Raw genomic sequence first — 27,839 nt, 5'->3', positions numbered from 1 at the left:
TTTTTAGATGAATTCATAGGCACTTGACATCACCCATGACATTAGGTTTCTTATCTAACAGTCTTTCCCATCATTGATGCCCTCTTTTTTCTAAATCCTTTAGTTTCCTTAGCCAGGCATGGTGATGCATACCTGTGAACCTAGCAACAGCAGAGGCTGGGGATGTAGCTCAGTGGCAGAGTCCTCCTGGGTTCAATACCAAGTTAAAAAACTGAAAGAGATACAACAATCCACAATTATAATCAGAAATCTCAGCATATCAATAATTGCTACAACAAGTAAATGGAAGATAGGTTATAATTTCAAAGACTAGAAGAATGTAATTGTCCAACTTTACTTAATTGACAATTGTAAGATGTTCCACACAAAATTAGTAATGTTCTTCTAGTCTTTGAATATCTTTTTTTAATGCTAGAACCATTTTAATATAATTATACATAGCTGCCAAATCCAGGAAGAAAGGATTTATGCATATATAACTTCCAGTTAACATCTGCATGCATAAACAACAATGATCTCAGTTTAACAACTCATCAGGGTCAGAGCAATTTACCAATGTTTCTTTACTTCTAGGCTTACCAACAGTAAGATACAGATGAATTAATGTCCTTTTTTTTCTTCAGACATTTTGTTGTAAAGTTTTAGTACAGCTCACCTCCAGCCAAAAGTAATCTTTTTAAATCAGTACTCGGGGCTGGGGACGTGGCTCAAGCGGTAGCGCGCTCGCCTGGCATGCGTGCGGCCCGGGTTCGATCCTCAGCACCACATACCAACAAAGATGTTGTGTCCGCCGAGAACTAAAAAAAATAAATATTAAAAATTCTCTCTCTCTCTCTCCTCTCTCTCTCTCTTTAAAAAATAAAAATAAAAAATAAATCAGTACTCAATTACTTTAAATTTTGCTTATAATTATCACCTATTTAATCACTAAGAACTCCTGGAGAAGTGGAATTCAAGGCTGCATACAATAACAGGAGATCATAGTTTTGAAGTCTAGCACAGATTGAAAACCACAGATGTACCATTTATATAAGACACACACTGTTTGTTGAATATTTTGTTACTGTTGAATATCTTCTCAATAAGAACATGGAATATTTTTTGTCAGGGTACCCTGTTCTGGACCACAAAACAAACATTATTAAACCTAAAAGGATTAAAGTTTTAAAAATTATGTTCTATGACCCTAATGAAATTAAATTAGAAATCAATAACACAGATATCTGGGGAAAATCCCAAACACGTGGAAATGAAATAACACACTTTTAAGTAGCATATGTGTCAAAAGATATTAAGGTGAAAATTAGAAATTATTTTGAACCGAATGAAAATATAAACAACACATGTCAAAAATTATGCATGTTGGGCTGGGGATGTGGCTCAAGCGGTAGCCGCTTGCCTGGCATGCGTGCGGCCTGGGTTCGATCCTCAGCATCACATACAAACAAAGATGTTGTGTCTGCCGAAAACTAAAAAAAAAATGAATAAATATTTTTAAAAAATTGTGCATGCAGCCAAAGCAATGCTAGAGGAGAATTTACAGCCTAAATGCCTATGTTAGAAAAGAAGAACCTCAAATCAAGGAACTTCTACTTTAAAATTTTTAAAAAGTAAGCAGGGGGAATAAAATAATAAGGAATAGAAACAAATGAAAAAGAAAACAAAACAAATAGTAAAATCAATGAAGCCAAAAGTTGTTTCTCAAAAAAAAAAAAAAGTTCTCTGAAAAATCAATAGAATTGGTATATCCTATCAAACTGATTGGAGTAGACAGAAGACAAAAATAACATTATTGAGTTAAGAGAGACCATCATTTTAGATCCTACCAATATCAAAAAGTATTCTTAGGCGCTTATCCCAGAGAAAGGAAAACTTACATTTATACCAAAAGCTGTGCATCTATATTCACAACAATTGTCCAGCTAAGTAGTTTGAAAAGCTGTGGTGTGTACATACCATGGAAGACTCCTGCTGATACATGCCACAACTTGGATCTCCTGCTTAGATCTCTATGGAACTGATGCTGAACACAAAACAAAACACCAAATCTGAAAAGTTACTTACAATATTCTATTTATATAGCGTTTTTTAATAGAACAAAATTTTAGATATAGAGGATAGATTAGTGGTTGGCAGGACTTGGGAAAGGGCTCTAGCATGTTGGTTATCAGAGGGCAATAAAAGGGATCCTTGGTATTTCTTGACCTATGGGAGATTCAGGAACCTACATGAGCAATAACTCTATAAATAGAGTGAACTACAGACAGACATACACCTGCATGGATGCAAGTAAAACTGTAGAAAGCTGAATAAGATTGACAGGTTATATCAGCGTAGTATCCTGCTTGTGATATTATATTATAGTCTTGCAAAATGTTACTGCTGGGGAAACTAGGTGGAGTGTACAGGGCTCTCTATTATTTCTTAAGACTGCATATGAATCTACAATTATTTCAAAGTTTTTAATTAAAAATATTTAGAAGGACTGGGGTTGTGGCTCAGTGGTAGATTGCTTGCCTAGCATGCATGAAACACTGGGTTAGATCCTCGGCACCATATAAAAATAAAAAAGGCATTGTGTCTACCTACAACTAAAAATATAAAAAAATTTAGAAAATGAGCAACTTTATGCCAATAAATTTGAAAATATAGAGTAAATGAACAAATTCCTTGAAAGAGTCAAGCTCAGTTAGATAATAGATAATCAGGGCTGGGGATATAGCTCAGTTGGTAGAGTGCTTGCCTCATATGCACAAGGCCCTGGGTTCAATCCCCAGCACCATTAAAAAAAAAAAGAAAGAAATAGATAATCAGAATATCTCTCTATTAGAGAAATTGAATTCACAGTTAAAAACCTTTGTACAAAGAAAACATCTAGGCCCATATGCCTTTATTTGGTGAAATAATAATTTCACATAAACTCTTTAAGAAAATAAAGATGTGCTGGGTGTGGTGGTGCATGCCTGTAATCCCAGCAGCTTGGGAGGCTGAGGCAGGAGGATTGTGAGACTAAAGCCAGCCTCAGTAACTTAGGCAGGACCTAAGCAACTTAGGGAGACCCTGTCTTTAAAAAAATATTAAAAAGTGTGGGGGATGGAGCCATATGGTTAAGTCACATGGGTTCAATTCCCAATACCAAAAGGAAAAAAAAAAAAGAAAATAAAGATGAGAGAACTCATTTATGAGATACATCATTATTTGAAACTCAAACCTACAAAGACTTTACAAGAAGAGAAACTACAGACCAATATCCCTATGAATACAGGCACAACAATTCTTAACAAAATTTTAGTAAATTGGATTCTAAAATATCTAAAAATGATAATATCTCATGACCAATTGTGTTTGTTCCAGGAATGCAAGGTTGGTTTAACATTGAAAACCAAAGGTAATGCACCATATTAACAGACTGGAAAAGGAAACATCTTCAAGTGGAGAAAAGTTGCACTCTGTAGTTGCTGAATCCATATATATGTATAAGTGTGTATTTAAATATATATGTATAAAATATAAAAATCAGTAATATGTGGTTCATAAAATAATCAACAGTTTTCAGGAGATTAAAATTATATTAGCTTTCTTTCAACCACTGAGGGATTGAGATGGATGATTAATTTAAAAATGTAATTAGAAAATCCCTAGAAATCTATAAATAACTTTCTAAACAGCCAATGAAGCAAAGAACTCACAATGGAAATTAGGAAATATTTTCAAATACATGATAATGAAAATACTATGTATCAATTTGTGGAGTGTAGCTAAACTGCTTAGAGGAAAATGTACAGCTAGGAATGAATACACTTATTACAAAGGGAAAAAGCTAGAAATCAATGAGTTAAGCATTTATTTTAAGAGAGGAACAGGAAATTAGACCCAAATGACAAAGGGATAATAAAAGCAGATTATTGAAATAGCAACAATAAAAAGGATCAAGAAGGCCAAATTTTATTTTTTTTAATAAAATCAATAAACACTTGGCAAAGAGAGCAAAGGCACAAATAACCAGATGGCAAGAGAGAGCCCATGTCCTGTACCTACTCTAAAAGATCGTAAGAGGTGTTACGGAAACTTTATTATGGTAAACATAGATGAACAAATTTTAGAAACTCCCTGTCAAAACTGACATCAAACAAAATTTGAGTAGTATAAAGAACTGTGAACATTTCCACAGAGAGAACTCCATGTTTAAATAGTTTCAGTGATTTAATTTTACTTAATATTTAAGGAGGAAATTAGGTCAATATTAAGGGTTTTTTTTCCTTTTTAGAGAATAAAAAGAACAACTATCAACTTATTTTATGAGACCAGCATAATTTTAACTTCATAACCTAAGATGCTATAATGCAGGAAAATTATAGACTAATTTTCCTTGTGAATATAGATGTAAAAATTCTAAATAAAATATTAGCACACTGAATATGGTGAGATATGAAAGGATAATACATGGTGAGGAAGTTGGGTCTGTTCCAATGATATGAAGTTGCTTTAACTTCTGGAGAATTCATAGCTTACCAAATCATTAACATAGAGGAAAAAAACACAATTATTTCAATAGATACAGATAAAGCATTTGGTAAGATTCACAATACATTCCTTTTTTTAAAAAAAACTTTATTTTTATGTGGTGCTGAGGATCAAACTCAGTGCCTCACGCATGCTAGGCGAGCGTTCTACCTCTGAGCCATAAATCCAGCTCTCACTATATACTTAATTTTTCTTTTCAGTACTGGGAAATGAACCCAGGGGTGCTTTACCACTGAGGCACATCCCTAGTCCTTTTTAAGTTTTGAGATAGAGTCTTGCTAAGTTGCTCAGGGTCTTGCTAAATGGCCAAGTCTGACCTTGAATTTGTAATCCTCCTGCCTCAGCCTCTGGAGCCAAGCCACTGGGATTATAGACAAGTGCCACCGCACCCAGCTTCACTATGGATTTGTAATTTTTCTTTTCAGTATTGGGGATTGAACTCAGGGGCACTTTATCACTGAGCTACATTCCCAGGCCCTTTTAATTTCATTTTTTTTTTTAATTTTGAGAGAGGGTCTTGCTCAGTTGCTTTTAACTGCTGAGACTGGCCTTGAACCTGTGATACTTCAGAATGCTGAGCTTATAGGTGTTTACCACTGTGTCCCACTCATAATTAAAAAAAAAATTCTTGGAAAACTAGGAATAGAATGGAACTTTCTTGATCTAATTTTTAAAAAATATACAAAGTCTCTGCAGCAGGCCTGGGGTGCCAGTGTAGCCCAGTAGCAGAGCATTTGCCTAGTGTAGACAAAGCCCTGGATTTGATTCCAGCACTGGAAAAAAAAAAGATCTGTAAGTAACCATCACACTTACTGGTGAAATGTTGAAAGTTTTCTCTCAGCTTCTGAACAAGACAAATGATGCCACTATTTCCATTCCTACTTCCTGGCATCCTTCCCCTGTGGACCCGCTGCTGAAGATGAGGGGACACCACAGTGGGCTGTGTGCTGGTGACTTGTGTTCTATGTTTAGTTTTGCAGGTGACCCTGACAACCTTCTCCACATCCAGATAGAAGATACTCCAGACGTCAAGATTATTCCCTTTTTACGTCACCTCTGTCACTTCCTTGGTAAGAGCCTTCCCTAACCAGGGAGCAATTAGCCTGGGAGGCAGAGGGACTACAGTACCTCTTCCATATGCTTATCCCTGATCTCGACTCCTCATGCTGAGGACAGAGGAGGTAGGGGCCAGCACATGCCTGGCCAAATGTGGACAACTCAGGATGAGTCCAGCTTCTCAGGACTCCCGTTAAATGAGTGGGGGTGGTGTTTCCCTTGGGAGCAGTGGGCTCCAGTGGGAGTACCAGGTTGCAGGTTGAGCAGCCCTAGTGAGGCTGCCATAGCCCTTTGAGGCTATTTGAAAGTATGGGTGCTGGCCACCACATGTGATCGTGTCCGTGGAAGACCTAGAAGTGCATCTTCAGACCTGAGGGTGCTTCAGAAGCACCCTCAGGTCTGGCCAGCAGGATGTGGATGGAGGGAGGAACACTAGGAACCTCCCAGCCCTGATTGCTGCGTCGCTCCATGTGGGCTCCCTGCCACCTGTTGTCCTCCTGCCACACACAAAGCAACACCCACCAGCTGCTTAAATCATCCAGGGTGGATTGTGTGGTCGTTCCCAGGGCATAGGACTGTCTGAGGAAAGCAAGGTACCTGGAGAGCAAGGCTGGGTCAGGGCAGAGGCCCTCCCTGAAGTGCCTGCTGGCACCACACAGCCCCTAGCCTGAGCAATTGGGGCTGACAATGGAGCCCAAGTGCCCATTATTAGCCCAGCAGATTGCCACTTTCACTCAGCTAGGATCTGAGACTGAGACTTCCCGTGTATCCCACCATGAGGTGGCAGAGTCTGCAGCACAGAGACCCACCCTGCTGGGTGGCTCTGGGCCAGCCTGTCACTGATGCATGGCTCAGTCTTATGTATGTGAATAGGCAGTCGGCCTTCATCATCCCAAAGTTCTCCTCCAGCTCTGACAGCCTGTTTTTGCACGTGGTGTGCTCGTCTTTAGTTCTTGGGGTTCCCAGGCCAGCCTTCAATGACAGTTTAAACTCCCCCACTCCCTGGGCAGGACTCCCAGCTTTGGGGTTATGTGACTGTAGCTGGCTTTTCTATGCCAGGCAATGGGTCTCAGTCTCCCAGGTGGCTGGGATTGCAGGTGTGTGCCGCCACATCTCGTGCTCAGCATAGGGCAGAATAAAACCCCATTTTCCAGATAAGGAAACTGTGGCTCAGAGTAACTTGCCCAAGCCCCACAGAACAGTGAGTGACAGAGCCAGGATTCACACCCCCTGCATTGCCTCAGCTGGCACCTGAGTGTCCTTGGGGCATGGTCCTATCAGCATTAGGCCAACTGGCAACAGCTTCCTGGGCTAGAAACCTGGAGAGCCAGGAAAAGGTTTCACCTGGCACTGCCAGTTAGCTCTTGAATGGCCAGCTAGGTCTGAGGGCCCCCTGTTTGCTAGACAAGCTGTGTTGGGGAAGTCGTGAGACTTGCCCAGGCTTGATATACTGTTCCATACTCATGCTTGAACTATGGGCACAGCGAGGCCAGTCTCTGACAGCCACCCACGTTCCAGGTCCATGGGGAAGAGGGCTCTGCACAAGCCCACCTCTTCCTTCCTTCCTTCTACAGAAATCCACCTGGAGCTTGGCTCTGTCGTTCTGGTCTTTTCTACCCGGGGCATCAGTCGCAGTTGTGCGGTCATTGTGGCCTTCCTCATGCACTGGAGAGAGGAGACCTTGCAGGTATGTGTTCCTTGAGACGGACTTGGGCCACAACCACCCTAGGTGTAGAGTCAGGGCCAAACCTGGGAGAAATAGGGCCTGGCACTACTGTGGGGCCCCAATTGTGGGATGGGGAGGGGGAGAATTAGGAGGGGAACTCCAAATCAGGGTGTTTCCCAGCAGGTGGCACCCAAGGGTGGGTCCCCACGCTGCAGGCCAAAGCCTGTATACAGCACTAATAGGACACAGGCCAGGCTGAGAGGCAGCACCAGCTCTGTGGCTCCCCTGCTGCCCATCTGTCCCCGAGGTTGGTTTGGGTTTGTTCAAAGAAAAATGAGTGGAGTCACAGAATTGCAGCACTGGCCAGGCCTCAGTGGGCACCCATGTTAATCTTCCTCACCGGGGTGGGAAGGGAGGAGGGCACTGTTAAGGCAGACCCACGGAGATTTGGGCATCTGACTCCCAGGTAGGGCTCGCCTGGGGGCCTGCCCTGGGGAGGGGATCCTTGCCTGTCCATGGTCTCAGAGGGTTTGGGTGGGAGCTGAAAACTCCCCATGTGTGTTTGGGGGAAGGGCAGGGGTAAAGAATAACCATGGTTTTGAGTATTGACCCAACGTGCTCTTCAGGAAGTTGCAGCCTAGAATGCCTTGGCTATCCGGTAAGTCTACTTCAAGGCATGTACGTCAGAGAGCAGAAGACAGGGACTCAGATATGTGCACACCCACGTTCACAGCAGGACTGTTCACAATAGCTGAAAGGTGGAAATGACACAAATGTCTGTGGACAAATAAAAGGAAACACAAAATGAGACATCTCCATATAGGAAAGAGTCAGCCTTGCAAAGGAAGAGAATTCTGCTGCGTGCCACAGTATGGGTGGGCCTGGAGGACACTGCTCCATAAGGCAGGCCGGTCATTAAAGGACTAGTACCTAGGATTCCCCCTGGTGTGCGGTACCTAGAGTATCAAAATCAGACAGGTGAATAGCAGTTGACACGGATGTACCCAGGGAACAAGTGGGATGGGGAGTCGGTGTTTAATGGGGTCAGAGGATCAGTTTGGGAAAATGAAGATGTTCTAGAGATGGAGCAGGTGACAGTTACACAGTAATATGAACATACTCAGCGCCATGGAACTGTATAGCCCTAAAGGTAGTTTAAATGGTGAACTTTAAGTTCTGTATAATTTACCACAATTGAAAGGTGTCTTTTTAAAATAGTATTTTTAGTTGAAAAAAGACACAGTACCTTTATTTTATTCATTTTTATGTGGTACTGAGGATTGAACCAGTGTTGAGCACTTGCCTAGCATGTATGGGACACTGGGTTCTTTGTACAAGTTGTTTTTTTTTTAATTTGGGGAATTTTAAGATTTTTCTATTTCTACAAAATATGCCATTGGGATTTAATAAGGATTCTTATATCTGTGGGTTATTTAGGCAGTATGGACATCTGGACCATAGTAAGTTTTCTATAACATTGGATATGTTGCCATTTAATTGTATCATCTTCAATTTCCTTCTACAATGCTTTTTGTAGTTTTTGGTATGTCTCTCACCTCTTTGGTTAAATGTTTTAGTCTTTTTGATGCTATTGTAAATGGAATTGTTAATTTTTTTTTAATTGTTCATTGTTGGTTTGTAGAAATTTAACAAACTGATGTGCTAATTTTGTTATCCTGCAACTTTGCTGGATGCATTTGCTCTGGATGTGTAAGATTTTAGAAATTTCTACATGAGATTAATGTCATCTTCACATGGAGTGCCGCAGTCTGGCTGGGCACAAATAACCGAGATGCCACGAAGCACTTGTATGTTCAAAACAGCAACTCTTTATTGCGGAACTCTACCAGCACTCCACACACACTCCCCGGAACACTCTCACCCTCCACCAGGGTCAGCGTGCACTCTCCCTCGGAACCCCAAGAGAACTCCACGGGAACTCCAAAGTGCAGCAAGAGCCTCCCTATTGCCTGGACAGTAAAGGTCAAATATACAATTGAATACACAGCTTAACATAACCATCATTATCTCAATGGCTCGCTGGCTTACCTCTCAACCACTCCCTTCTGGCAATATGCATGCGTTATCCTGACTCAGCTGTGGCCCTCAACAATGGAGATAATCTTTTTTCTTTCCAATTTGGGTGTCTTTTCTTTCTTGCCTAATTGCTCTGACAGCTCCTTGCAGTTCTAACAGAAGGGGTGAAAGTGTCCCCGTGCCTTGTTCCTCTAAGTGCTCCTCTCGGGAAAACCTCTCCATCTTTCTCCATTGAGTGCGATGTTAGCAAGGGCGATTTTCATAAATGGTCTTTATTAGGTTTAAGCAGTCTTCTTCTTAGTTTCACCATTTCCCCCTTTGCTTTTCCCCTGTCCTCAATCCGGATGGATACCAGCTCCACGCCTTCTTTCTAACCCTGAAGGAAGGCAACTTTAATCTTCCTTCTTCAGAGAATTTGACCCCGTCCTCCTCCCCTTTCCAGGAACCCATCCAGTGACAATGCAAACCTTTGTTGAGCCTCTCTGCACCAGGCTTGGGTGTGTTGTGTTCACCCCACTTGGTGGAAGGTTCCCATGTGTTGTCCCAGCATTCACAGCAGCTATCTGAAAAAGGAATGATTTGTCCCTCTATTCAGAAGTGCCAAGAGGCTTGCCCAAGGTGCGGCCAGCTCCCTCCACTGCTTGCCCTATGGAGCCATCACAGGCTGCTGCGGTATCTAGCTCTTAAACCATGTTGTGTGCCCCTGGGCAAGTGCTTCCTATCTCTCCCAAGCTGGATCTGATCCAGGGCCCATGACCAGTCCTGATGTCTCCTTTCTCTCTGTTCACAGAGGTCCTGGGCCTATGTCAAGAAGTGCAAAAATAACATGCGTCCAAATTGGGGATTGGTGACTCAGCTGTCGGAGTGGGAGAAGATTGTCCTTGGAGACACTGTCACAGACATCTTCAATCCACCATACTAATCTCTGAGGCCCAGAGATGGGCGCTGAAGAACCTTCCTTGGGACCTTTGTGGGCAGAGGGCAAGCATGTGTACCCAGGTTGGTGTGGAAAGAAAAGGCCTGTGCTGCCTGCAGCCTCACTCGGACTCCTGCACCGGTTCTTTCGGGCTCCTGTTCACTCACTGTGGAGGCGCATCTGCTCAGCTTAGGACAGCCCATATCCCTGGGTGCCTTGGAACACCCCGATGCCCTCCTAGAGTTTCCTCTGGCCACCTAAGGGGCTGCCATACACACCCTGTGACTTGGATCCTTCAGAGCTTTCCTGGGAGGTGCTCGGTGTTGGTCCACAGGGTGTCACAATAGCCAGCCACTGATGGGGATTTGGGCTGGGGTAGAGCTCAGCAGGTAGAGGGCTTGCCTCCCATGCACAAGGGCCTGGGTTCAACCCCCCAGCAACAACAATAACAAAAAAGAAAATAGGTGGGGATTCTCCCATCCCCAGAGATGCCAGGCCTAGCCTTGGCCCTTTGCCTCATGCCCAGGCCCAGTGCTATGACCCTCCCAACCGCTGTCTATCACTTGGCACTAATGGCCTTTCTCTGTTCCCACCCCCACTCATTGCTGTTCACAGGAAAGACTTCTACCCGCCCCCAGCCCCTGCACCTAAGTTCCTAGAAATTCCTCAGATCTTAAAGGGAGGTGTTTTCCCTGTGCACTTGCTGGAAGCAACCACAGAACGACCTGAGGATTAGGAGAGGGCACTACAGGGGACCAGGGGACGGGTGGGGCATTCAGGATGCCCATCAATGCAGGGGCTTCCCTAAGTTCATTCAGCAAACATGCCCAAGGCCTCCTAGGACTCTCCAGAGTGGGCTGGAGGTGACCGGATGTGGGAGGTGCCTTCAAGGAGGAGTGGGCTTTGCCAGAGGGGGAAGAGCTTTTCAGGCAGCACCCTCTGTCAGTCTCGGGTGGACTAAGCCTGGGATGGCTGTAAAGCTTGCTGAATGGCAAGGGACCTTGTGCTTTAGGAAGGGCAGCTAGTGGCTATGTGAAGGGCAGTGGAGGTGAGCCTGGAGGCAGAAAGGAGGTGACAAAAAATCCTAGCAAGACTCTGGGAATCCCTTCCACCAAGAGGCGCCGTTTCCCAAAGACGAAAAGTGTTTAAGGTCGGTGTCACCTCTCTGGGTCTGGGTTTGCTCCCAGCACCGCGGGCTGGGGCACTGCAGGAAGCACCACGGCATGCAGTTGGCACAGCAGGTGGAACCCCGGCCCCTAGCCACCAGGCTGGCCTAGAGTCGTGGGGCGAGACGCCCTTCCAGTGCGTGGCCCCGCCCCTTATCGTGATTGGCTGTTGGTGGGGGCGGGGCCAGCGCGCGGCCCGCGCCAGGTCTTTCTCCATTGGTGGCGGTGGCGGCGCGAGCCCGGAAGCGGACGGGGGCGGAGGCGGAGGCGCCTTGGGCTGGCCGGGGTTGCGGCGCAGTCCTCAACTCGCAGCTCCTGCGGCCAGCGGAGCGGCAGCCATGCAGCCCCCGCCCTCGGACCCGCTGGGCGACTGCCTGCGGGACTGGGAAGATCTGCAGCAGGACTTCCAGAGCATCCAGGTAGGCTCCACTCCCGCCACCCATTGACTCTGAGCCACGTCTCTCTGGCTGAGGTCAAGGGTCGGGCAGCACTGGGTCAGGCAGGCAGGAGATTGGGGTCGGGGGTCTGGAGCCTGGTGTTGCTCCCGAGGGTGGCGAGGCCTCGGGTCCCAGTCTCCCCAGATGGCCCCTCCCAAGTGTCCGGTTACAGTCCACTGTGCTTTGGCCGGGACCCCACTGTGCTAGGTGACTTCGACCTCCCGCGAGGGCATGGAAAGAGCCGCGACCCCAGATCCGTCCCCGCCCTTTGCATTTGGACCTGGATCCCATCCTCTCCCAGGAGAGCAGCTGCCCGAGTCCGAGCCAGCCGGCCCGTATTCTGGATCTGTCATTCCACAAACATCCCTTTGCATCTCCTGTCAGAGTGCCATGGGGGAGTGGTGTTTAGATGAAGTCCGTGGCCAGGGTGGGGGGGCTGTCCCAGGTGGGCCAGCATCTAATAGGGGAAGGGAGAGCAGGACTGACAGGCCCTGTGGGCCTGTGTGGCTGCTTGGGAAAGTGAGGGGAGCAGTGGGTGGGACCAGACCCTGCAGGGACCTCCTGGCTCTGGTGGGGATTGGAGTCTCTGAAGCCATTGGGAAGCTGCAGGAGCAGTTGTCTGGTTGGAGTTTGTATGTGGCCGGCTGTCCTGGGACCCAGGCAGCAGGAGGTTGCTGGCTTTGACCAGGAAAGAGAGGGTGGTGACTGTGCCTGGGCAGAGGTGACACATATCTGGGTCTGAGGGGGGTGTGGTGGCCCACAGACCTAGTTGGAGACTTGGTTAGACCTTTGCCTCTCCTGGCCTGATTCCTGCCTTTGCCCCGTCTCTATGGCTGCCCCCAGAGCAGCCCCGCCAGCTGCCACCAGTGTTCTCCCTGGAGTCCTGAGCAGATGTCTCCCAGCCTGGCTGCCTCCGCTGGCCTCAGCCACTTGCTGTCCCCACACTGCCTCTTGCCCAATCTCTAGACTGCGCCTTCTTGAGATTCACCCACCAGGGCAAAGTGCTAAGGGAAGCCTCAGGCCAAAGGTGCTGGGGTAGGGGAGGGGACTGGCCTCAGGGCAGGAGGTGCAAGGCTGAAGCCTGATGACCTTTAACCTGGGAGAAAGCATCCAAAATGCCCTAGCAGAAGGCACTGTGGATGCCTGACCACTGTCCCCCCCACCCCTGCCCAACACACACACACACTTCCCATCCTTGCAAGTTGGGAGGCAGGAGGGACTGAGAGGGCCTGAAGCTACCCACTTGGTCCAGAAGGTGGACCTGTGTGACCTGTGTGTCCTGACCCAGACTCAGGACAGAGCCTGTGGAGAGGTGGGGACCACAGGAAGATGTCCTGCGACCAGGAAAACCTTGAGGGGGGAGTGCCTTGGGAGAGCACAGGCGGGTCCCTGGCGGAGACAGTGAGCCCATGTGTCCCAGCCAGCCTGCACCTTGTCCCTTCGGCCCCAGGAGACTCACCGGCTGTACCGCCTGAAGCTGGAGGAGCTGACCAAGCTGCAGAACAACTGCACCAGCTCCATCGCCCGGCAGAAGAAGCGGCTACAGGAACTGGCCCTCGTCCTGAAGAGGTGGGCACCTGCCAGCGGGGCATGGGGCTGGTACTGCCCCCCAGGGGACAGCACAGTCTCTCCCCTCTCTGGGCCTCACTGCCCCTTCTGCCCCTCTGGGGTGGGCATGGCGCCTGCTTGCCCCTGATGACTCTGGCTCCACCTGCAGATGCAAACCCACCCTTCCGTCAGAGGCCGTGGGGGCCGCACAGGAGCTGGAGAACCAGATGAAGGAGCGCCAGGGCCTCTTCTTCGACATGGAGGCCTATTTGCCCAAGAAGAACGGGTGAGCCCAGGCCAGCCCCAATTGCCGCCACTCCTGGGAGGGAGGGGCTGAGGCCAGATGCCGCCTCTTCTTGGTCATTCAGTCAGCCATAGCCAGAGCAGTCAGCACAGTCCCCACACTGTGATGGGCCCTTTGTGGGGGAAGGACCTGGTGTAGGAGTATGGTAAGGGTCACCTAACCGGCCCATGCAGTCAGAGAAAGCTTCCGTGTCTGGGGGATGCTGAGCTGTCTTCAAGGATGAGAGGTAACAGTGGATGACTGCAGAGGACGGGAACAAAATGAAGTGGCCAGGGTTTGGGGTCTGGGTGAGAGGGTGGAGTCCAGGGGTGCCAGTGTAAGACTCTGAGCCAGATCTCCCTAGGAGACTGAAGGCTGAAGGCATGGGGGGAGGTTTCTGGAAGGCAGGGAAGCAGGTTAGTGGGCTGAGAAAGGGAGGGAGGGAAGTGCTTGGAGAGGACCTTGGAGAGCCAGCTGATGGCAGGGAGGGGTGGGAACTGATCTTGGAGCTGGTGGGAGAGCTGAAGGGGGAGCTGGCATGGCTGTGTGGAAGGAGAGAAGTCACTCGAAAGTATCAACTAAAAGTCAGGAGGGTGTCTGGGAGGCTTTGCCTTAGGCACACCTGTTACTCTCTAGGTCGGAAAGAGCTGGGCACGTCCACGGGCAGGGGCAGGTAGTGACAGAGGAGGCGCCTGGAGAGAGAAGGGTGCGTGTGGGCCTTGCTGGTGCAGGATGCAGAGGCACAGAGTCGTGCAGGTGGCCGGCAGTGGCTGGCCGTTTGCAAGAGGCTGGGAGCTGGTTGAGGGAGCAGCCGGGGCTGGAGGCTTTTTTCTGGTGTGGTCAGAGTCCCCCCAGTAAGCTCTTTTGCAGCCTCAGGCAAGTCCCTTCATGGGGAGGTCCACAGGGTCTGAGCGGGAGCAGGAGCCCTGTTAGGGCAGCTGCTCTGCTGTCCCGCCTGGGAGCTCCTCAGCAGAGGACAGATGAACCTCATTGGGAGGTGATGGAAATACAGGGAGGCTGTGGTTCAGGGGGGTGGCTGGGAAGTGGCTGCATGGTGAAGGAGGGCATGTGGACTCCTGGCCTGGACAAGGACTGACCAGAATGCGGGGCCCTCAGGGAGGGAGGGGTCCTTGTGGTGTAAGGAAACCAATGGGAATCAGAGCTTTGGGGGGACAGTACAAGCAGAGGCTGGAGTTTCTGAGGGAGGCTGTCGTGGGCTGGGAGGACAGGTATGGTCATGGTGAGGGCCTGAGTGGACTCAGAGCTGAGGTTCCTGGGGTCCAGATAGCAAGGAGCTTGTGGCAGTGACAAGAGTTGACTTCATACAGATCCACCACCCAGAACTGAGGAGTGATTGGGGATATGGGGTCTGGGTGGGAGAGCCAGGCTTCTTGAGGCCTCAAGGCTGGGAGGCCGTGGACAGGACGTGGCAGGCTGGGGACATTGGTGTACTCCAGGTCAGGATTCCGGAGCAGGCTGGGCTCCAAGTGGAGGTGGCCTACAGCACCCCAAGGGTAGGACTCTTAATGCAGGATTATGGAGAAGACAGCTGGGTGGAGGGGACCCAGGGCCAAGGCCTCTCAACCCCTCTCCTTCTCTCTAGGTTGTACCTGAGCCTGGTTCTGGGGAATGTCAACGTGACACTCTTGAGCAAGCAGGCCAAGTATGTGGCTAGTGGGCTGGTCTTGCCTGGGTTCCCTTGCCCTGACTGCCCTTGGCTCAGCCTCAGGATTCCAGGCTTCTCTGGTGCCTGCCTGTGCCCTCCCTGGGTCACAGCAAGGGGGACCCCATGAGCATGGGGGACCCCCACATGTGTGTGTCCCCAGGTTTGCCTACAAAGACGAGTACGAGAAGTTCAAGCTCTACCTCACCATCATCCTCATCCTCATCTCCTTCACCTGCCGTTTCCTGCTCAACTCCAGGTGGGTGTTCTGCCACCTGGGTGCAACCTCGCACCCTCCTGGGCTCTGACACCAACCCTCCTACCCTTCCCTTCCCTCTCCTCCCCAGGGTGACAGATGCGGCCTTCAACTTCCTGCTGGTCTGGTACTACTGCACGCTGACCATCCGTGAGAGCATCCTCATCAACAACGGCTCCCGGTGTGCAGGGGTGGGCCTGGTTCTCAAGGGCTGCCCTGGGGTGGGAGGCAGGGACAGGGACAGGAAAGACAGTGGCTCCCCCCTACAGGATCAAAGGCTGGTGGGTGATCCATCACTACGTGTCCACGTTTCTGTCGGGCGTCATGCTGACGTGGTGAGTGGCCTGGTTCTGGTGGGAGCTGGGACAGGGCCAGAGATGGCACCCTGGGCTCCCTCACTGCCCACCTTCTGCTTTCCCCTTAGGCCCGATGGTCTCATGTACCAGAAGTTCCGGAACCAGTTCCTGTCTTTCTCCATGTACCAGAGTGAGTGTCTCGGGGCTTCCCGAGCTCAGGAGGTGTGCATGCGCGGGAGGGGCAGGAAGACCCTGCCTGCCGCCCAGTTCTGAAGCCCGCTCTCCCCAGGCTTCGTGCAGTTCCTGCAGTATTACTACCAGAGCGGCTGCCTGTACCGCCTGCGGGCCCTGGGCGAGCGGCACACCATGGACCTCACCGTGGGTGAGTCGGCTAGGCCCTGCTCTGCAGCCCTGTGGGTACGGGGGTGGGGGAGGCAGGAATTTCCCCTTCCTTCTGCTCCTGGCCTGAATGGTGTCCCTGGTTCTTTTGCCCTGGCCCTTCTCCCTGCAGAGGGCTTCCAGTCCTGGATGTGGCGGGGCCTCACCTTCCTGCTGCCTTTTCTTTTCTTCGGACATGTAAGTGGCACGGGTGTCCCCAGCTGCCTGAGTCATCCCGCTCTGGCGGCCCTGGGTTTGCTGAGTCCAGCTAGCTTTTCCTCTCAGTTCTGGCAGCTTTTCAATGCGCTGACCTTGTTTAACCTGGCTCGAGACCCACAATGCAAGGAGTGGCAGGTGAGCAGGGTCCGGGGGACAGCTGGGAGGGCCCAGCCACGCGGGCTCTCGAGCTGACTCTGGCCCCCTGCAGGTGCTCATGTGCGGCCTCCCCTTCCTCCTCCTCTTCCTGGGCAATTTCTTCACCACCCTTCGGGTTGTGCACCAGAAGTTCCACAGCCAGCAGCGCAGGAGCAAGAAGGAGTGAGCAGGGCCTCCACCTGCTGGCCCCAGAGGGGCCTCTGACCCGTGTGTGGCAGAAGGGTGGGAGGCACCCCTGTGTGTGTGTGGTGCCTTCTGCTCTCCTGGGCTTCGTGGGCTCTGTGGGCCCTGAGGACGACCTGGGCCCCGGCTGCGGGAGCTGGGCGCCAGGGCCTCAATAAAGGGAGCGAGGCAGAGGCGGCCTGATGGATGTATTCTCCCATAGGGAGGCTGGGCTCCTGCTGTATCTGGGGTCTCTGTGTAGGCCCAGGGGACACCCCAGGGCTGCTCAAGCAATATCAGGCAAATACAGAAAACAGAACTTTATTCCAAGGGCCAGAAGTTATTTAAAATTATTTACACTCATTCAAAATCATGTGGGGGCCACCAGCTGAGAGAAGGGCCCCTTCTGTACAGCTGCCGAGGGCCTGGGGTGTCACCAAGTGTGGGACCCCGTCCCCCTTGCCATGTGCCCTGGGGTTGGGCTACCTCACAGGCCTGGCCTGCCCCTGTCCGTGGACCTGCCTCCAGTGGCAAGGCCAGGCAGAGACCACCAGGCGGCTGGCAGAGGGAGTGAGGAACATGATCATGGGGACAGTCTGTGGGTGTGAGGGGCAGGGACTGCCTAGCTCCACACGTCCAGGGAATAGCGACCCTTGGTCATCAGCTTTTTGATGTAGTCCACAGCCTGGGCATGCTCCATGGCCCCGAGCTCAGCCACAATGTCACAGAAGGTATTCTGTACGTCCCTGGCCATGTTCCGAGCGTCCCTGGGAGGAAGGAGGTGGCAGTGAAGGCTGGGCAGGCACCACCTGGGAATGGACAGGGCCTCAGCTCCCCTCCCCTACTCACCCACAGACATAGATGTGGGCGCCCCCGTTGTGGATCAGCTCCCACAGGTGCTCCGCGTCCCTCTTCAGCAAGTGCTGCACGTAGACCTGCAGGCAGGTGGGTGGCTTGTGAGGGCCAGGGTGCCCCAGCCACCTCCTCGTTGGGTGGCCGTGCCCTGCCCAGCTCCCACCAATACTGCCCACCCCTCACCTTGTGGGCCTGCTCCCGGGAGAAGGCCACATTGAGCTGGGTGAGGGTGCCATCCTTGTGGAACTGGGCCAGCTCCTCGCGGTACAGGTAGTCTTCATCCGCCCGGCGGCAGCCGTAGTATAGCAGTGTCTCCCCCACTTCCTTGCCTGGGCAGAGGTGGCCAGGGTGAGGGGGCTCCCTGCAGCTCCTTGTTCCACCCCATCCCATCCGTCTGCTTACCTTGCTGCCGCAGCCAGGCACGCTCCTGGATGAAGCCGATGAAGGGGGCAACCCCGGTGCCAGGGCCCACCATGATGACAGGCGTGGTGGGCTTGAAGGGCAGGCGGAACTGGGACTTGCGCACGAACATGGGCACCAGGGCCCGGCGGCCATTCTCCCCAGCAGGCTCTTTGGCCCGAAGCCAGCTGGTGGCCACACCTTTGTTGACACGGCCGGACTTGGTCTCATACTCCACAGCCACGGCACAGATGTGCACAGAATTGGGGTGGACCTGGAGGGAGGGCTGGTGTGAGTGGCAGCAACGTGGAGGCCCCCTGTCCTGGCACCAAGCCTTGTCCCACCCCTCTAGCCCATGCCCCCTCAGGGTCTCCTTGCCAGCAGCTCTCCTGGCCCTGAGGGTCAGGCTGGGGAGAGGCAGGCAGTCCCAGGCTCCAGCCCACCTCACCTTGGAGGACGAGGCGATGGAATAGTAGCGGGCCTGGAGCCGAGGCAGCAGCTCACACAGGTGGTCGATGGGGGGCCGCAGGGATGGGTAGTCTTGCAGGATGGCCAGGATGTGCCTCCGGGCCTCTACCACCCAGCTCAGGTACAGCTCCTGCCCAAGACCAAGGAACGGTAGGAGTGGGTCAGTGCGGGTAGAAGCTGGGGCCAAGGGGAAGTGGGCTGGGAGGTGCAGCCCTGGGCAGAGGCGGCATGATGCAGGCTCACCTTGCCCTCGCCTGAGGAGGAGGCCATCCTGCGTAGCTGTTCCTGCTCGGCGGGCTCCGAGGCATACTGTGCCAGCTCATACAGCACGTTGGTGCGTGGAGGGTTGGTGATGTCCAGGTAGTAGGTGAGGGCCGTGCGGTAGGAGGTAGGGCAGGGGAAGGGGTGCTTTTTGTTGGACTCCTCTGTAGGGAAAGGGAAGGCAGAATGTGGGGTGAATGGTCACCCATGGTGGAGGGCGGAAGCTTCAGACCTGCTTTGCAGGAAGCAGGTGCCCAGCTGGCAGTCCAAGCAAGGCTGGCCCTCTCCAGGCCTTCTAGGCCCTAAAGCCAAGCCTCAGGCTGGACTGTAAATCCCTGTTGGAGGGGTCTGGCCAGGGGAAGTGATGCCCCAGGGGAAGCAGAGTTCCTGCTTCTGCGAGGTTTGCCAGAAACCAGCCCCTCCTCCTCCTGCTCTGCTGAGGGCTGGTTCTGGAACCAGGGAGCATGGACAGCCTCAGCATGGACCACAGGACAGGACCAAGCAGGGCTACGCCTGAGGTTGGTGTGTGTTCACAGTAAGTCTTGGGCTATACAGCTCCATGGGACCCTGGGGAAACCACCATGGCTAGTGCTTGGCACCCTGAGCTCCACTGAAGGGACCTGGAAGGGTGTCCAGGGGTGCTGACTGCAGCCCCTGCAGTGACCAGTAAGGAGTACAGCCCAGGCTCACCCTGAGGCCAGGGTTCAGCCTTGCAGACTCTGCCCCACCCAACATGGTGGCTGGGTAGTGTTCCTGCTGCCACCAGGCCTGAGACACACCACCCTCTCTCCGGTGACAGTGACGAGCCTAAGGGAGAGAGCCAGGCCCTACAGCACACGGTCTCTCCTCCCTGCAGAATGGGGCAGGGGGTGTGCAGAACCTATAATGGTGGAGGCTTGGGTGAAGGGCCTTAGGCCCCTGGCATGCAGGGCCAAGCAGAAGCCCAGCCCAAGGGCTTGGCCTAGGAGGCCCTGATTCCAGAACTCACCATCCAGGTTGTTCAAGGACATGACAACGTCCAGGTCTGCACCCAGGATCTCCCCAAGTTGGTTGACAAGAGTGCAGTCGTTGGCTGGGTAAACAGCCACGTGGTCCCCAGACTCATACCTTAAGGGAGACATGAGGCTCAGGAGGCAGTGGAGGCCACTCTGTGCCCGGGTCAGGAAACCCAGAGTGAAGGGTCAGGAAGGGGTGAAGGCAGCAGAGACCTGATTTTGGAGTCGGAAATGTCCAATTCTAGGTGCATGAGGTGTCGCTCAGTGCCTTGGTTCAGTTTCCGGTTGGTGGTGACAGCAGCCAAGAATGGGTTCTTCGCATCAAAGGGGCTGGGTGGGGAGAAGAGAAGCTCATCGATTGGCTGTGTCTGTGATCTGAATCTTTCTGTCCCCAAAAGACCCTCTGGGCCTCCAAGGGCATGAGGACACCTTGCCAACTGTCAAGGTTTCCCCCATTCCCAGTCAGCGCAGTACTCTTAACCCCGCGAGGTGGCAGAGCTATGCGATCAGGGTCCCCATTTTTGGATATGGAAACTGAGGCTGGCCCCTAAAATATCGAGGCCCTTCATGCTTTATCCCCTTGGGCAGACTGAGTGTGGATTTGAGCCAGCTCTGGGAGACGGAACCCCAGGCGGAATCCCCCATCCTCAGCCCCCTCACCCCCATGCCTGGACCCTAATACTGGCAGGGGAATCACTGGGATGTGGAGTTTGCTCTGACAGGGCTGCATCCAGCAGAGCCACTCTTCCGACTTAGTGGTACCTGGGCACCTGGGGGCTCCAGCAGGGATTTGGGCACCACCAGGGGTACTTGAAGTGGCTTATAGGGAAGTGAGCCTTTTTGCCAAAGTCCAACCTGGACATGGCACAGACCTTGCTGCCTTTAAGGACTGTTGGGGACCAGGGTATCTACATAGTAAGATTTCAAAGCAAATTGAGGACAAACTGGGTAAGCACCTCTCTCCCAAGGTCTGCCCTGAATGACAGCACCAGCAAGGAGCAGGCCCTGGCTCCTGGACATCCCATCTCTGCTCTGGGCCTCCTGCCCTCTCACCGTGGATGTGAAAACATACGAGGATACACAGCCACCTGATGCTGGTGTTCCAAGGCCATCAGTCCCACCCACCTCCCTCGACTTACGGCTTCTGGTTCTCGTAGCTCTTCAGACGGCCCATCTCACCCACGTACACCTTGGCCATGTCCATGTCCGTGTGGACCACGAGTTCATACTGGCGGATGCTGGAGAGGAGATCCAGGGGCAGAGTCAGGGGCTGCTGGGCAGGAGCCAGGGGATCCATCCAGACAGGAGGGTCTGGACTGGTATGGGGTGAGTGACCCACACAGGACCGGGTGGGCAAGCAGAGGGGGCTGGCACAGAGCTGCTGAAGTCAAATCCCAGGCCCTGTGAGGGCTGACCCGGCCCTACTCCTGTCACCCTCCAGGGAAGCACAAGCTCCTCTAGCCTGTGACTGACCTGCCAACCCCTCCTTGCTGTGTCCCCAAGGCCCCATCTGAGGCCACCATGCTCACCTGGACTCCTCGCCAGTGGCTTCCACCCCAAAGAACTCGCACACAGCCGGCCAGAACTGTTCCCGCCACGTGATGAAGTCCTCCTCCAGGCTGGGGAGAGGACAGGATGAGCCAGGGTCCAGAAGGAGGCGACCCGCTTGGCCCTGTCCTCCAGTGTGGCCCCGCATCTCGAGGACTCATGTTACCTGGCCGCCCAGTGACGTCAACCCCAGGCCCAGCACATCCGTGCCCACCGGGGCTTGTGTCTGAGCTGGGCCAGGAGCAGGGCATGGGGCACAGTGACAACGCCCCTAGCAGGGAGGCAAGTCCTGAGTTCCCGCTGATGGGGGCTTGTGCTGCCCCTGGAGGCCCGTGGGCTGCTCCTGCCCTGGGCTCCTGGTCCACAGCGCCCAGGGAGGGTGGCCTAGTGTACACGGGGGCCCTGAGTGCAGGGGGGCCGGGGTGGACACTCACTTCCCGTCGTCATCACCAAGGCCCAGCTCAAAGATGCGCTGGGCTCCAAGCTGCTCCAGTCGCTGGTCGACGTATTTGCCCATGGCGTTGAAGTGCTCATAGGTCTTGTTCCCAAGGCCAAACACCTGTGCAGACGGGAGGCTTTGAGGCCTGGCCCCTGGCCTGCCCAGGGGCACCTCACGTGGGGTGGGGGCATCCTTGCGGCCCTGACCAAGCCACCAGGCAGGCCCTGTGGGCCTCTGTACCTGCCAGACACCCGGCACCATGAGGAGTACTGGGCAGCCTCTGGCCTGCAGCCCCCGGGGCCCTCTCCACAGCCAGCCTTGAAGGCTCCACTCCAAGTGGCCAGAAAGGAGCAGTGTGCCCTGCCCACCTAGCTGGTGGCCATGGTTTTCCCTGTCCAGCCAAATCCTGATCATTTTGTTACACTTTCCTGGTCTTTAGTGTCCAGGAACTAATGTCCCCTGGGGCTGGCTGGGAGATGGGAGGAGAAGCTCTCCAGGTGCAGAGGGTCCGTTCCTGGGCAGCCTGCTCCGTTGGTCTCTTCTGGGAGCTAGAACGGGGAGGGGTGGAGACTTCCTTGTCTATGCCGACATGGGTCTAGGGCTCTGTGGACTCACCGCGTACTTGACACCAGAGAGGTCCACATCTGCCTCCTGCAGCCAGTCATAGAAGTCCTGGGCGTTGTCAGTGGGGTCCCCCTCGCCATAGGTGGCCATGCAGAAAACCACCAGGGAGTTGTGGATCTCCGGCAGACTGCTCAGGTCGGCCTGCAGAGACAGGGCCACCACGCCGTGACCAGCCTACTCGGGTCAGGCCCAGGCCTTTGGTGAGGGGGCAGCAGCGGCTCCCAGCCAGGACGTGGGGACTATGGGATGGGGGAGGTACAACCAGGGCCACTGCGGGTGAGCAGGACAGTGATGGCAACCTGGTGGGAGAAGGTGCAGTTCTAAAAAGGGGACAGCAGGCATGAGGGGTGAGGACAGTGGCAGGGGACAGGCTGGCTGCTGGGCCCCTCGAGGGCTCCCAGAACCCAGTTCCCTGTGCACTAGGCACCAGATTCCCCAGGGAGAGCCCACCACCCTGAAGGCCCAGGACGGAGCCTGGAGGGGTCTTGCTGGTTTCTGATCAACATGAAAGGGGGCCTGGAGCCGGGTGTCACCAAGACCCCAAAGGCAGGGGAGTGGAGGGCAACGGTGCAGGCACATCCCCTCAGTAATCATGGCCACAACTCCGTGTGTGACAGCAGTGAGGCAACCCGGGTGGACTTCCTCCAGCCTCCCCGTCCTGCGGGTCAGCTGCCCTTTCTGCCCACTGCCTCATCCTGGGCTGGTGGCTGGCTGGCACGGGCTCTCCCAAAGCAACAGGCAAACAAATGGGTGGGGCCCCCACGCTGTACAGAGCCCTGGTGGTGACAGCCAGGAAGAGGATGAGCAGATGAGCCTGGGAGTAGTGCGGCCAGAAGCAGGGAGCAGCCAATGGCAGGGGACAGGCTGGCTGCTGGGCCCCTCGAGGGCTCCCAGAACCCAGTCCTAAGGGGAGCCCTGTGGAGGCCCCACTGTCCCAAACCACATCCTCTCCCCAAGCCCCCAGGCTCTCCTGGCCCCTCCTGCATGTGGTACCCTGTCCTTGCCTTGGCCTATGCCCTCACTCCTGGTGATAACAGCCGAAGCACAAGGACAGCCAGAGGTGCTTGTGGATGACCCTGTGCCCTGACCAAGACACGAGGAAGCTGCCTGGGGGCGGGAGCCGAGCTGCTGGTCCCCCAGCTTCCCACATCCGCACTCTTGGGCGGAGGTGGGTGGGGCAGAGGTCTCCTGAATTCTGAGACCCTTTAATTTTTTAAGCCATACCCAATTCACTGGGGATTGAGTCCCTTCTGGGGACCAGACCAGCACCTGTGAAGCCCACACTGGCGCCCCCGGCAGCTGAGCACCAACAGCTCTGGGCTGTTCCAACAGCCTGATCCTGTCTGTCCCTCCAGCTAACCCGGCCCTTTCAGCCTCTGCATGATCCAGACGCCACTCCTGAGACCCGTGGGGACCCACACTCACCAGGTCATACTCCTCGGGGTCTGCGGCCATGCCCCGCATCCCGTAGCGGTGGGCATCCTTGGATAAGCGGTTGGCAAACTCCTCGGCCGTCCCCGTCTGGGAGCCGTAGAACACGATGATGTTCCGCCCCTAGGAAGGCCAGATGCTGGTCAGTGAGGGCCCGGAGCCAGACCCCCCACGCTCCAGGCCACATGACCGTGTGGGCATCCTCCTTCCCACCAGGCTTCTAGTCCTGTCACTCTGGGAATGGACCCTACTGTCACGGCCACTGTGATGGAGGAGGGCAAAAGTCACCAGTTTAATATGCCAGACCATCTCAGTGATAACACACTGCACTGCTTTCTAATGCTGTAAAATGTTTAAAAAGCAACCAAAGAAGGTACCATGTACGTGTGTGCGTTTCTCGGTACCTGCAGGGGTGGGTTCCAGGACCCCACCTGCCGAATACCCAAATCCACAGCTGCTCAAATCCCTTTCGCACGACAGTGGATTTGCACAGAACCTACGCACCTGCCCATCAACTTGAAATCACCTCTAGGTCACCTCAGCTACCATGAGGTGGATGCTACACAGCCCACACTGATCGTTTAGGGATAATAAAGTGTGTGCAGGTTCAGAATTCTTTTTCCAAATATTTTTAATCTATGGTTTATTGAAACCACAGCTGTGGGACCTGAGGACACAGAGGGCTGACCGTAGTGACACAGCTGGGGCGTGGCTCCGTGGCAGAGCACTGCCCAGTGTGTAGAGGGTGCTGGGTTCAGTCCCAAGCAGAAAAAGCCGGTGACATGCAGCACAAAACTTCAGTCACAGGATGTGAATGCGACAGCTCGACCAGGGCCTCAACAGGGAAATACGGAAACAAACCCAAACACATGGAATTCAGCGTAGGAAAAAGGTGGCATTTCAATTGGAGTGGGGCGGGGGAGAGGGACTCTGCCACCCAGTTACATGACAAAGTAGCCTGGGCCCACCCTCCTTGTCTCACACTGGACCAGTCCCCAGTGTCAAACTGAAAAACCACCACTACAGCCCTGGAAGCAGCAGAGCTCCCCTCTCCAGGGCAGGGAAGGCTTCTCACGTCACACAGAAGTCACCAAAAGCACAAAGGAGACTGTGTCACTTCAGCATGGCAGGCCAAACCCCCAACCTGCTCCCAACCCCGTCTCACAGGCCGGGTCATCTTCCTGACCCTGGTAAGAAGTTCCCAGAAAAGAGCCCATAGGAAAGATGGGTGAGACAGACATCTATTAAAAGAAAAGGAAAAAAGGCTGCGGGGAGGAAGGGGGGTACCACCGAATTAGAAGAAAAAAGCCTCATCATAAGAACAATGTCAGCCAGAGCGACACCGAGACCCGACCTTCGAACACGAGGAGGACCCACTTCTACACAAGAAGCACCAGTCAGAAAAACAGAGCAGACCACCCCAGCGGGAGCAGGTGGCCTCAGGCTCTGGGTCCGGGAAGACACGCAGGCTGCACCTGGCACCTGCCCCGCTGGCCAGGCCCTCTGTGCAGACAGGTGGCCCTCAGCCAGGCTCTCCATTGCCACGCCCCCAGGGCCAGACTCGGACTCACCGTTTTCTTCATCTTCTCCACGAAGCTGCTCTCCTTGACGGATGTGGTCCTGAAACACAAAGTGCAAGAGTATGGGACGTGAGTGACATGGGACATGCATCTGTGCCCTCTGCCACTTTCCAGGGACCAGGCCAGCACATGGCCCTGGTCCAGCATTAGGGCTGGAGGAGGCAGGCCCAGGGACCCCACTATCCATCTACAGCCTCCTGTGACACCAATACCTTGTTCAAAACTCTGCCCCCAGACAGATGCGAACCTGTTTCCCTAAAATGAAGAGACTTGTGTCCCTCTTCCTCCCCATCTCAGCCAAAGGTTCCCCTGGCCTTACCTCACCTCCAATTCCCCATCCTGCCTCACACAGCCACTGGAGTTTCCTAAAAGCAATTCTGAACTCACCCCTGCCCTGCCTCACTCTAAAACCTTCAGTGGCTCCCAGGACCCACAGAACAGGGTACACAGCTTCACCCACTATGGCTCCACCAATTCTGCCCGATGTCCTGACTTGCATGCTCTACCCACGTGACAGTCTGAGCTATTATCTCCGCACTGCTGGCTCCACCTCCGTACCCAGCAGAACACTGGTCTACCTGTCAGGCCCTGCTCCTGGATCAGATCCCATTCACACCCCTGGAGCTGGGGCTGAGTTTAACTGGACCCTTCTGTTCCTGGCACTTCAAGGCCTGACTTAGATGGGTCCCCTTCAGGGCTGACCCCAGCATGTCAGGCCCAGCACAGGTCTGAGACTGCTCTGGCCGTTTCTCCACTCTCCATTCCTCAGTGTCTGGCCCCTTCCCCTTCCTTTCTCCATTTTCTGTCCTTCTCTTCCCTCACTAAGTTGCTAAGCCTGGCTTTGAACTTGCGATCCTCTTGCCTCAGCCTCCAAAGCCCAGCTGCATCCATTAAAGACGACACCACGAAGGGCCCGGAAGGCAACTTGGCCCAGAGAAGTGACTACAAGAGACGTGCATCTGACAAAGACAGGGACGGGGACGCCAGATGCCTATAGGTCAGCCAGGCCAAGACCCACGACTCCAATAGGTCCATTCTCCACGCAGCAGAATACATGAGTGCGTGTTCAATGTCAGGCTGGGGGGTGAGGAAGAGTGCGGCGACTACACACCGACGGCAGCCAGGACCAAGCTGGCCCAGCCCCAGCAGGTGAGGCAGGCAGCATGTGGGAGCCCAGCCCTGCCAGCAGGAGGGACAGGGGCGGATGCCCTGGGGTGCACTGCTACCAGGGATGTGAGCTCACCCTGCAGCCCAGCATCGCTCTTGGCGGACCCCTGTGCGGGGATGTCCACAGGGGCATGTGACGTTAGGAGACACCCTCAGGCCCACAGCAGAAGAATGAGCCATCCATGGTAGAGCCACACGGTGGAAGGTTCTAGTCCTCTGCGGCACAGAGAACGAGAAGCTGCCATGACTCACCAACATGAACAAATCTCACGGACAAGATGTTGACCAAGGCCCGCTACAGAGTCCATAACGTGATTCTAAGATGTGAAGTTCAAAAACAGATAAACCAGGAGGGCGTCTTGGCACACGCATGTAATCCTAGCGCTCAGGAAGCTGAGGCAGGAGGATCAAGAGTTCAAAGCTAGCTTCAGCAACTTAACGAGCCCCTAAGCAACTCAGCAAGACCCCGTCTCTAATAAAATACAGAAAAGGGCTGGGGATGGGCTCAGGGGTTAAGTGCCCCTGGGTTCAATCCCTGGTACCAAAAAAAAAAAACCAAAAAAAACCAGACCAACCAACTTATGTAGGGACATTAGATAGGATGGCTGTTGTGCTTAGGGGCGAGGCGCTGATCACCATGGGTGGGCTGATTGGGTGGTGATGGCTACCACCTGTTCACACGACAGAACTGTCAATCTGCCACTTGGGAAGCAGACGCACCTTTCTGTAGCTGTACCTCACTAAACTGTATAGACATGAGCTGCACACTCCTGTGTCATTTGCTCCCAACACCCTCACCCCACTACCAAGGCCCCCAGACAGGCAGGAGGTGACGGGCAAGGTGGCGGCTCTGGGGTTTGACGTGCGCCTGGGTAAACTTGACCCAGAATCACTGTTCCTCGACCAGTGAGAGGGAGCAGTACATCCTCCCTCCAGGGGTTTTTGCAAGGATCAGGTAAGAAGCAGGACTTGGAGGATCCATCCAGCACGCGGGCAAGTGGCAGGCTCAGCCTCCCTGGTCACTATCACGCTAGACAAGGAGCTGCAGCCACAGGCTGGCCCGGCCACTTGCAGGACACTGTTGTCCGGAGGGAAGCCGCCAGGCCCTCGCAGAGCACAGCGACCACAGCGTATGTGCCAGGTGCCCGTGGTCCCCCCGGGCTCACAGGTCACCTAGTGGCTGGCTGCTTCTGTGCTCAGTGGCCACTGTGACCCCAATTTCTCCTTCAGACAAGCCAGCCCAACGGGCTGCACTTTCCACGAACAGGGGAGGCCAGGAATAGATGGGGCAGGGTGGAAGAGAGGCGAG

The 27,839-nt window shown here is 53.4% G+C and overlaps 3 protein-coding genes across 12 annotated transcripts in view; 2 read left to right on the top strand and 1 right to left on the bottom strand.

Moving 5' to 3' along the window:
• STYXL1 (serine/threonine/tyrosine interacting like 1) overlaps positions 1–10,329 on the top strand; it is a gene marked incomplete at its 5' end in the record, with an annotated part of 52,520 nt that extends 42,191 nt beyond the window's left edge. For all 7 annotated transcript variants that reach the window (XM_081297330.1, XM_081297325.1, XM_081297324.1 and 4 more), the window contains 3 exons: positions 5,497–5,594; positions 7,155–7,267; positions 10,074–10,329. In XM_081297330.1, the coding sequence (XP_081153456.1) occupies positions 5,497–5,594; positions 7,155–7,267; positions 10,074–10,205 (343 nt within the window). In that variant the 3' untranslated portion in view covers positions 10,206–10,329. The remainder of the gene's footprint in view (positions 1–5,496; positions 5,595–7,154; positions 7,268–10,073) is intronic.
• Positions 10,330–11,556: 1,227 nt separating this feature from the next.
• On the top strand, positions 11,557–17,087 carry TMEM120A (transmembrane protein 120A). Its single transcript, XM_081297335.1, has 12 exons — positions 11,557–11,784; positions 13,253–13,371; positions 13,520–13,636; positions 15,237–15,296; positions 15,460–15,555; positions 15,644–15,733; positions 15,822–15,887; positions 15,977–16,038; positions 16,138–16,230; positions 16,360–16,424; positions 16,512–16,580; positions 16,654–17,087. The coding sequence occupies exons 1-12, from the start codon at positions 11,704–11,706 to the stop codon at positions 16,765–16,767; spliced, it is 1,032 nt and encodes a 343-aa protein (XP_081153461.1). The 5' UTR covers positions 11,557–11,703; the 3' UTR covers positions 16,768–17,087.
• POR (cytochrome p450 oxidoreductase) overlaps positions 17,069–27,839 on the bottom strand; it is a 52,624-nt gene continuing 41,853 nt past the window's right edge. For all 4 annotated transcript variants that reach the window (XM_081297317.1, XM_081297316.1, XM_081297318.1 and 1 more), the window contains 14 exons: positions 25,355–25,403; positions 23,778–23,906; positions 22,344–22,493; positions 21,724–21,848; positions 21,271–21,360; positions 20,881–20,979; positions 19,955–20,071; positions 19,735–19,853; positions 18,729–18,910; positions 18,466–18,615; positions 18,021–18,291; positions 17,802–17,947; positions 17,613–17,698; positions 17,069–17,530 (listed from right to left, as the gene is read on the bottom strand). In XM_081297317.1, coding sequence (XP_081153443.1) covers positions 17,386–17,530; positions 17,613–17,698; positions 17,802–17,947; positions 18,021–18,291; positions 18,466–18,615; positions 18,729–18,910; positions 19,735–19,853; positions 19,955–20,071; positions 20,881–20,979; positions 21,271–21,360; positions 21,724–21,848; positions 22,344–22,493; positions 23,778–23,906; positions 25,355–25,403 — 1,858 coding nt within the window. In that variant the 3' untranslated portion in view covers positions 17,069–17,385. The remainder of the gene's footprint in view (positions 17,531–17,612; positions 17,699–17,801; positions 17,948–18,020; positions 18,292–18,465; positions 18,616–18,728; positions 18,911–19,734; positions 19,854–19,954; positions 20,072–20,880; positions 20,980–21,270; positions 21,361–21,723; positions 21,849–22,343; positions 22,494–23,777; positions 23,907–25,354; positions 25,404–27,839) is intronic.

Source organism: Spermophilus citellus (genome assembly GCF_964194105.1).
Source record: "Spermophilus citellus genome assembly, chromosome: 6".
Taxonomy (NCBI): domain Eukaryota; kingdom Metazoa; phylum Chordata; class Mammalia; order Rodentia; family Sciuridae; genus Spermophilus; species Spermophilus citellus.
This window is presented reverse-complemented; position numbering and strand designations above follow the sequence as displayed.

Coding starts and splice junctions, on each gene's coding strand:
- TMEM120A (XM_081297335.1), top strand. CDS start 11,704: ATGCAGCCCCCGCCCTCGGACCCGCTGGGCGACTGCCTGCGGGACTGG. Junction 15,734..15,821: donor CTCATCAACAACGGCTCCCG/GTGTGCAGGGGT, acceptor TCCCCCCTACAG/GATCAAAGGCTGGTGGGTGA. Junction 16,425..16,511: donor CTTTTCTTTTCTTCGGACAT/GTAAGTGGCACG, acceptor TTTTCCTCTCAG/TTCTGGCAGCTTTTCAATGC.